General features: G+C 34.4%; 1 protein-coding gene across 28 annotated transcripts in view; it reads right to left on the bottom strand.

The window, feature by feature from the left end:
- Positions 1-1,843: 1,843 nt before the first annotated feature.
- The window catches only part of LOC106081014 (TLD domain-containing protein 2), a 585,921-nt gene continuing 577,284 nt past the window's right edge, over positions 1,844-10,480 (bottom strand). For all 28 annotated transcript variants that reach the window (XM_059361917.1, XM_059361914.1, XM_059361902.1 and 25 more), the window contains 4 exons: positions 9,521-9,642; positions 7,550-7,709; positions 3,925-4,094; positions 1,844-3,804 (listed from right to left, as the gene is read on the bottom strand). In XM_059361917.1, the coding sequence (XP_059217900.1) occupies positions 3,669-3,804; positions 3,925-4,094; positions 7,550-7,709; positions 9,521-9,642 (588 nt within the window). In that variant the 3' untranslated portion in view covers positions 1,844-3,668. The remainder of the gene's footprint in view (positions 3,805-3,924; positions 4,095-7,549; positions 7,710-9,520; positions 9,643-10,480) is intronic.

Here is a 10,480-nt window from a genome sequence, read left to right as displayed (position 1 = left end):
GTAAAGATTGGACCAAAATTGTGGCTACTACGGCCTTAAAAAGCCATATCGGATGAAAGATATATATGGGAGTTATATCTAAATCTGGACCGATTTTTATGAAATTTTTTATACATATGAGGACGTCAAATAAAACCTTTGCAGCTAAATTTTGTAAAGATAGGACCAAAATTGTGGCTTCTACAGCCTTAAAAGCCCATATCGGAAGAGAGATATATATGGGAGCTATATCTAAATCTGAAGCAATTTTGTTTAAAATCAATAACGTTCGTCTTTGGGCCAAAAAAGTTGCATAAGCAAAATTTTGTGATAATGAGACAATAAATTCGACCTGTACCTTGATCACAAGAGTACATGTGTCTGTCCAGACAGACATAGCCGAGTCCGGACGGTGTGCTGCAGTGCGACACCTCTTTTGGGAGAAGTTTTTACATGGCATAGTACCTTTTAAGTGTTACCAACATTAGAAGGGGATAACAACCGCTTACAATTTTTCTGATGTTCTCGCCAGGATTCGAATCCAGGCGTTCAGCGCCATAAGCGGACATGCTAACCTCTGAGCTATGGTGACAAAATTTATCTAAAACGGATGCCATCATAAAAAAATGTATTGAAATTTTTTACGTAAAACCAAAGAAGTTTTTGGTTTTAGATTAGGTTTAGTTAGATATACGGTGTGTCGCCACCTATAGCGGGGGTTCAGTTCTGCTTTCGGAATAATTGTGAAAAACTTAATTTAATTTTTTACCATAATTATAGCAAATATTTTGTACTAACACAGAGTTTCCTTCATATTACAGTGATGGAAAACGGACGTTACTCTGCCAATATTATTGGTGTTATTTTATTCGCGTTGGTGGCAAATATTTTAATACCATGTGGTATCAATTTAATACCAGACGAAGTAGGATATTAAGAATTGACGGCGTCACATTTGTATTCGTGTTACCGCTGCAAGTTGGGAACCACAACTTTGAGATAGTCTGTAACTTTATCTACCTCGGCACCGCCGTAACCAAAAAGAATGACACCAGTTTTGAGATAAAGCGAAGAGTAATGCTGACAAACAGATGCGACTTTGAACTAAGTAAGCAGTTTAGAAACAAGGCCACCTCTCGACAGACGAAGATTACACTATTCAAGACACAGATACTACCCGTGCTGCTATATGGTTCTGAAGCATGGGAAGTTGTGAAAGCAGATGAGGCAGAGCTTGGAGTATTCGAGAGAAAGATTCTTCGTCAAAAATATGGACCAGTTTGCGTTAATAGCGAATATAGGTGACGTATGAACCACGAGCTGTATGACGACGATAGCAATGTTACACGCATCAAAATACAACGGTTGCGTTGGCTAGGTCATGTTGTCAGAATGGAGGAAAAAGCTCCAGCAAAGAAGTCTTTTGAAGGCAAACGCGGTAGTACACACAAACCGGGAAGACCAAAAGCCCGATGGAAAGATCAAGTGGTGGGAGACACACATTGAAACTTGGTGTTAGAGATTTTAGAATGAGCGCAAAAGATCGAGGCGCTTGGAACGCTATTCTACGTTCGGCTAGTGGAACAAATGTTCTGTCATAGCCAATTAAGTAAGTATATAGCCGATACTTTCAAAACCAAACAAAAGAAACACACAAACAAATAATTGAAAAGTATCGAAATAAAACGAATAACTCAGAGTTTTTTTAAGTTAAAGCATTGCTCGTTTGTTTTTATTTTCTTGTTAAAAAAAGAAATAAAACGTAGGTATAATCATTAAAAAATAAATGACTTATAATAACAAAGAAATTATAAAAATAGAATAAATGAAATAAAAATCACTTGTTTTAATGTTTCGAAAGCTAAAAGTATTCATTCATTTATTTTTTTTCATGTAACATATGTATGCTGTATGTGTTTGTGGGGTTCTGATCTGAACGTCTACTTCTTCTCTGGTGTGGTCAAATTCTTGTGTTGTGTGTCTACTCATATCATAATAGCAAACAAAATGAAACAATTTTGAATTGCACAAACATCTTAGTTTCATTACAATTAAAAATGTTAACAATTTTTGAAGAAATAAAATTACAATTATAATATTAGGGAGTTTAGTGTTTAGTTGCAAACACAAACTCAAAGTACTACATATAGAGTTTCACAAAAAACAAATGAATTAGAAATAGAAAGTAAGTTATTGGATTAGTTTGCTCTCCAAGCTGTTAGAAAATGATGATAGTTCTGGTCGTGATTGTAAATATCGTTTTGAGAAAACATTAATGGCGCTCAAATGATAAATAAAAAATTAAAAAGAAACGTGGGCGTTTTGTTAGGTATCGAGTGTTTATTTTAATGTATCTGTTGTAAATGTTTATTTTAATGTATCTGTTGCCTACTAAATTAGGATGTTTGTTTTGTTTTGTTTTTCTTTTCTCAATCAATTCTTTTGCATATCTTGATCTTTCTTTTTTATGTTTTTCTTTTGCAGAGGTCTACAGGTAAACTTAATTTTAAATTTCAACTTAAACATAAAGCGGTTGTGGACACACAAATAAAAGCATAAACAAAATCATAATTAAAAAATGACAAATGGTACACAATTTCTTGATTGCGTTTGTTGGTGTATATGTTTGTGTGTATTTAGGAGGGTGTATACGAGTAGAATGTGTGTGTGTGTGTAAATATATAATATTTGCATGAGAAACGATTGATGACGTTATGGGGGCGATTAATTAATTAATTTACGATGTCGCTGCTGCTGCTGCTGCTGCTGCTCACAATGATTATAATCGATGATGATAATGGCAATGTTTATTATGTTCGATAATGGTGACAATGATTACGTTTAAATTTTCTTAAAATCTTAACAAAAGGGAACGCCGGAGGAGTATGTAGTCAGATAGGTTTGGTGGTAGGGATACACTGAGTTGGGCTATTAGCATGTACTAAGTTATAATAATTATTAATAATATTTTAAATTGGTGGTGGTGATTATTGTTGTTGTTGCTGCTATTGTTGTAGTTAATAATAAGAAATTGAAATTGCTGCGGGAGGGGGTTTGCGGGGAATATATCTCTTCATTTTCTTTGCTAAAAAACACCTTCAAAGAACAGCAGTTTCATTTTGTTGTTGTTGTTGTTGTTGTAGGGTTAACAAAAATTACCCTTTTCTAATGTTTTGTAGATTATCTTCCGTCTTTCTCTCCTCATCATTCGCACTTTACTAATCTTGGTTTTATATGTATATAAAAATATGTATTTTTTAAATTAATGCTACATTTTTCTCCTTGTTTAAGTTTACTTCTTTGTTTTTTTCTTCAAATTTTCAATAATTTATATGGGGTTTAGGTCTTCTCCTTCTTTGTCTTCTTGTATGCTTGTGTTGTTGTAGTTACATATCTATAGTGAAGTGGAGTTTCTTTTTCATCAGCTATCCTTAATCTAAATATATGTTGTTGTTGTTGTATTTAAAGGACTCAGTTATTATGCTGCTGTTGCTTGATGTTCTGTTTTTCTTGGTTATTATTTGTAATTTGGTGGAGTTGGTTTGTGTTGAAGATGTTGACCACGACAAGCTGGCTTCAGTTGAAAAGGTGCATCATCCATCATCCAATTGTTGAATCAACACAGAAGCACAACACAATAAAGTCTATATTGTGTTCCTTGTTTTATGTGTTTTGTTGTTTTTGTTATTTTAAACAAATGCCCAGCATTCCAGTGTTTTAATAACAAAATCTTCTTGAGGCGCCAATGGTTCATTGCCATATGTACTGCAGGATTGGGAACGGCCTTGATTTAGATCACCATCAAGCCACAGACCGAAACGACCACTGCAATTAATAAAAAACGAATAAATTACAATTAAAATTCCATTCAATTATTGACTTTTTTGTTTGTTTCTTTTTTTTTTTTAAGCGAGACTCATATATGGCCCCCTCCTAAATACTTACTCGCCAGCACCAATTGACAAACTTTCAACGTTGCCTTTGATAAAGTACAGATTTTCACCAGTCCAATGGAAAACTTTAAAGCTGGGATTGAATTTGTACAACAATGATTCGCCGGTACCGTAAAAATGATCAGACACATGCAGGGAACATGACGTTAAGGCGCCGAATACCTGAACAAGTAGAAAAAAATAAAAGATGTTATAGACAACATTAATTAGATGGAAAAGTTAAAAGTTGTACCAATTTGCAATCAAAAGAAAATCTATTACCCTACAAAAATCACTGTCCCAATCAATAGTGTGACAAGGCATCGTGCCTGGTTTGTGTCGCATTCATATTGTTGACATGTTTTTGCATTAACCTCGATATAGAGGCTCTATAGCGCGGTATTTGTCTTATGACAAATTTAGCACATGTTGAGTTGTACATGTCGTGTGATACAAATGAAACTAACATATGAAAATCATTTTTCAAAAGAGCACATGTAAGCGTGCTCTGTCTTCTGACAAAAACATAGAAAAATCAGCTGTTTTTGTTGTCAGTCGAATTAAAGGAACCCCAAATTAAATAGTTTCCACAAAAACAACACTTTAACAATTTTTACGCATAAAAAAATCATATTTGACGAACATTTTTAATTACATGTGAAAACAAAATGTGACATGTCATAATACAACTACATGTCGTGTATTAGAGGTTTAAGCAAGAACTACCAATTTACGACCTTTGAAGCCTCCACACTTAATGCGACTGCAATGGAGCGTTTTTCTGTGTTGCCATACGTGAAGTAGTTTTTAGGCGTCAAAGTTAAAAATTGTTTAACTTTTGCGCTATGCTTTTTTGACATTGGCTTGCAGAGTTGAATTTTTAACGCAGCGCTCCTCAACGCGCTCATTCTGCTTTGGCCTTTAGGCAATTGATAAGCCCCCACTAAGGGCGAACCATGGGGTGCGACGGTAACCTATGGCTTTCCTTTTTCATTGAAAAGTACCTTCGATCATTAGGCTCGTATCGAACGAGAAATAAACAGACGCATAAGTATTGGGTTGCCCAAAAAGTAATTGCGGATTTTTTAAAAGAAAGTAAATTCATTTTTAATAAAACTTAGAATGAACTTTAATCAAATATACTTTTTTTACACTTTTTTTTTGTAAAGCAAGCTAAAAGTAACAGCTGATAACTGACAGAAGAAAGAATGCAATTACAGAGTCACAAGCTGTGAAAAAATTTGTCAACGCCGACTATATGAAAAATCCGCAATTACTTTTTGTGCAACCCAATATATTACTCCACTGAGTCATATAAAAGCGTCTCGCTGTCTTTTTCAAAAGATGAACTGATCACACAAATCGTTTACAAACTGTTTGTTTTCTCATATAAAAAAACTAGGCTTATGTGTGTGTGCGTTTACCCTTGTTTCTGCCGAATCAACCACATTGCCTTCGAACGAATTTCCTACTACGAAAGCAGACGACAGGAAAAATAGTACTTTATCTGAGGCAACATGTACCCGAATACATGCATTGTACAACGTGCACTCACTGAAATCTAAATCAATTTTTCTTTTTGCTGAAGGCTTTTTTTTTGCATTCACCCATCTCGTAGTCGTGACGTCTTGTTTTCAGCTTTTTTTCGTTCGTTTTTCACCGTTGAAAACCCATGTTTTTAATAATTACTTTTTTAAGTAATTATTAAAAACAGGATGTACCACTAAAAACAGGATGTACCACTTCAATCTAAGTGGAAACTCTTTCTAGCCGTTAGCAGATCAATACAATCATACGCTGCGCAAGTATGGGGTTACAAACACTTTGAGGAAGTTGACAAGCTGCAGACATATTTCATCAAGAGAATGCTTAATCTCCCAGATTGCATACCAACATACGCCATAATGCTAGAAACTTCCATCGAAAATGGACATATATTTACACTAGATTTAAACATAAGATATGTGTTTAAAACTCTATTTGAGTACGACGAATCTCGTCTACCATTTCTTCTTTCAAAGAAAATACTGCAGAACAAATTATCCTGGGTAAAACGCCTAAATGAAATGGGAGCGGAACATGATATTGAGTGGTCAATAAACAATCTGAACAAAACAACTTGGAAAGAAAACGGAACTAAACTGCTACAAGCACTAAGAGTAAAGAATTATAATATATATATGTCGAGAAAGCAGAGCACAAGTAGGATATACAGAAATTTAGATCCTATGCAAGGAGCAAACTATTTAAAAACATCATATAAGATCGAAGACATAAGATGCATACTACAGATCAGAACAGAAACAACGATTCTAAATGGTAATATATACAGGAACAATGGATCCGAAATATGTTCGCTCTGCAACACAATGGAGATAGAAAACGTGGAACACTTCATAGGCCGGTGCCCGGTGTTAAAAGAAATTAGGAAAATATATTTTAACAAGGAAATATTAACAGAAAACGAAGTAATAAGTCTTCTTGATGGCGCAGTTGTAGAATGGATACGGCTTGCAAAATACACCAAAATGGCTATGAGATACAGGCTAAATCTGATAAATGAATTCAACTATTAAACTGAATATTATCTGTATATATATGTATAACAATAGCAAAACCCCATATGCAGACTAACGACAATATGTCATGTCTTAGAGATTAATATTAAGTATTTATTTATATATTGTACAAAATCTTACCACACATTGTATACATAAAGAATTATGAAAATAAATACTACTACTACTAATAATTACTTTTTTAAGTAATAAGGGAATGTCCTACTGAATAGCATCAACAAGTTTTTTTGCTTTAAAATCTATTATCTAAAAAAGTAATTGGCGAAAACTATCGCGAAAAACGAATATTGCACCAGCTGAGTACCAGAACTGAGTAAAGACTCAGTTCTTAATTGTCTCAGGCAATGTTGTATTTTTAAACGAAGAGTTCAGTTCCTAAAATACTCTATGATTGATAGGGTGTTTTGAAAGCAGAAATGAATGGTCTTGCAGAGGTCTTTGGTACCCATTTCGTGAATATTTAATCACATTTGCCATTAATTGAAACGACATTTATACTGATGCAGCGACATGTCGTACGCATTTTGCTCATATAACTTTACGGAATGTGTTCGCAATATCTTCATCGCCATTTTTTTAGTGCGTATGACAGTTGTTCGGGCGAAAAGACAAAGCCAGTACTAGGCTTAATAACAAATTCGCCTCTTACAGTGGCAATAACTTATACCGATAAATGCAAGTATTTCCTGTCGAAATCGGAGCACCAGAGTAACACTCTATTTCTAAGGTTCCCACTAATCTTTCTTTAAAGAAAAGCGAGAAGTTCTGGCCGATGAAAAAATTCGCTAAAACCGATTCTGAACAATCTGGGAAAGATCAATACCTCCAGAAACAGATGTTTTACACGTTGGCAATACCCCTAAAGGTGGAGTTACATACCACACAAGCTTGCGCATATGCGCGTAAACGTCGCCGCAAGAGCACTTTGGGTTTAGTTAAATAACAAAATTTGACACGTCATAAGATGTGTGATATAGGCTTAAGTTATTTTGCATAAAATGCCATTGCCTAACAACAATCTTTAAACAAATATCCATGTAATGTTGTTTGTTTACTTACATTCTGTTCTGTGTCTTGTATAACTATAAGTATGGGGCTCTCAAGCCTTTGCATTTTTCGGTATAACGAATTTAATGAGAATCCATGTTGAGATGTACTAAAGGCCAATGACCAGGAGTAGCCTTCAGCGCGTGCAGGTAAATGGCCACAAAGTTTTTCACTGCAAAATGTAAAGTGAATAAACATAATTAGAATATTATTAATAACATGTAAAATATAAAAATTCCTAAGAGTCGAAAAAAGTTACACAATACAGCTTTCTTACTGTCAAGTATATAACAAAACCGCCATGCACATATCACAGGAATTTTTGGTAGGGAACTTGAATTTCATTGAGTTCTTTTTCAATCGTATTGTACAAAAATATGCAAAATTTTCCCTTAAAGAACAGCGGTGTGACATATATCGATGAGTGTTGTATCAATTTCTGCCTTTTACGGAACAGTCCGAATATCGTGCCGCCAACCGACAACTCCCTGTAATGAAATTGTACATGGCTAAAGACTGCCATTGAAAACAATTTCCTTTTTTATGCATAAATACGAGTCAAGTCTTTAGCTTTATAGGCGGGTGGGCAATTTGAACGAATTATTAAGTCTATCCATATTAAGCACCATATAAGTATACCAAATTGTTTAATCGGCTCATAGGGAGCACAATTCCGGCTGAATTAGCGCATAAATCATATCACATTAAATATTCCTAAAATAATTTCCCGTGAACATTCCTTTAAGGAAAAGGGGATACTTATCTCATATCAATAAGGGCAGTCCGATTAAAGTTTAAGCTCAATGATAAGGGCCTCTTTTTTATGCCGAGTACGAGCGGCTTACGGCATAGCGACATCAATTGATAGAGAAGTTTTAACATGGCAGGATACTTCACTAATGTAGCCAGTTTTTGAAAGAGAATAACCACTGCTGAAAATTTGTTTTGATGTTCACGCTGCGATTTGAACCTAGGCGTTCGGCACCATAGGCGGACATGCTAACCTCAGCGCCACGGTGGCCTCCGCCTAGTAGTAAAATCCGATGTTCACATGAACGACATTCAAAACGCAAAAAAAAATTTGATTACATTATTTCATTGATTAATATTTTGCAGTGGTATAACGATTAAGTGCTTTGGATAAATGAGACTCTGCGAAATATGAATTTTTGATGTACAAATTAATGAAACACCGCAGTTGGTATCATTTTCTCCCACCTTACACTCTATATATTAATTCTGCCTATGCTCTGCGAGTTTCACACTCACACCGGCTTGTTAGAATTCTGGAGCGACAGCTGGCGGTTAACAATTCAAACATGCCGGTGTGAGTGTGAAACTCACCAACAAATAATTGATTTTGCGATTTGATTGCTAATAACACTAAAAGTCTGATCTTTTATATGATTTGGCTGTCTTATACCTGAAACAATATTATGCCAATTTCCATAATTCTCTAAATCTATCCATGTTTAGTTATCGCATTTGATCCAGCACATTAACTCTTAGGCCATAACTCATAACTAGGGCTACGCATTGATCCAATAAATACATACACATTAGGTATTATAAATACATACACATTAGGTATTACATTTGGGTTGATTTCCCCGGTAGCCGAGTTGGTAGCGACCCCGGTGACCAGTGCAGGGGTCGTGGGTTCGATTCCCGCCAGAAGCCTTGGTCTGTCGCTACTGTGGTATCACAATGGACTTAAAATTGTCTAAGTGAATCTGTAAAGGACTGCCACTCTTGCCTAACCTAACCTATGTTGTGATAACCTTGATGTACTCAAATATATTTCTTTTTCTAAAATTTGTTTTTAGGTATATTCATCATCATTTCAGTTATGTTTAATCATATCTAATTTTGATTCAACTCAGTTTCGAGTTTTTAAGCCAACTTCTTTATGGATAAACATACGTTCAATATTCAATTATTGTATTTTATAACAGATATGCCTAGTTTAAATAACATACTCACCGATGCTCTTCCGTTAGAATCTCTGTTGTTCCAATTAAATCAGGTATTGGGAAATCTAAATCAAACGATCCTGTTTGGAATATTGATGATTTGCGGTAATCATCATTGCTCATAGACAGCACCTATAAATTGGAGTGGGAGGAAAGAAAATAAAATGACGAAAATTAGTACAAAGGTCATTAAAGACAATTAAAAACCACTTAAGTAAAATACAAATAAAACAAAAACAATACTGGGTGGTGGATTGACAATTGAAAGAAACGGTACATCCTATTATAATCAAATTACAACTCTGTGGTGGGTGTTTGGTTTCCAAATTTGGTGTTAAAAACAAAAAAAAAATGCAAGTTTCTAAAATGAACAACGGAATACAAAGACAACTAAAATTTCAATTCAAATGGTGCTGCAAAGTTTCAAACGTATCTAGGGTGGATTCAGGTGGTCTGTGGTTTTGGCTGTTGTAAAGTGATTGTTCCTTTGGCTGACACACAACACCAGGGCAATTAAAAAAACAGTTCATAAAAATCAAATCTAAAATTTTAACAAAAAAAATAAAGCCATTTACACATAGGATTTTCCATAAAAAAAGACATATTTAAGCATAGATCAACGCGTGTGTGTAAACCAAAGCTCTACAAATGAAAAAAATTAATAAAAACAGCATCCAACAGTTTATTGTTATGAAAAAACTAAAAAAATTGGTTTTTGGCGTTTCAACGTTTCTCTATGTTGATCGGTCTCTCATATTATAATATATAATGGCTGATTTTGGAAATATTTTATTTACAAGAAATTTCTTTAAAATTTCTATGAAGAGCATGAGCATGGCAGTGATATGTACATGAATGTGGACGAATCTGATGATAATGGTATTGTGATGGCTTTTTAAGAGTATAGTCTCTTTTGGTTGCGCGTCTGTGTTTTTTAAATATTTAATTGAATTAAAAAATAATAATTTTC

Source organism: Stomoxys calcitrans, chromosome 2, assembly GCF_963082655.1.
Source record: "Stomoxys calcitrans chromosome 2, idStoCalc2.1, whole genome shotgun sequence".
In the NCBI taxonomy this organism is placed as follows: Eukaryota; Metazoa; Arthropoda; class Insecta; order Diptera; family Muscidae; genus Stomoxys; species Stomoxys calcitrans.
Note: the sequence above shows the minus strand (reverse complement) of the source record. Positions and strands in the feature narration are given on the sequence as shown.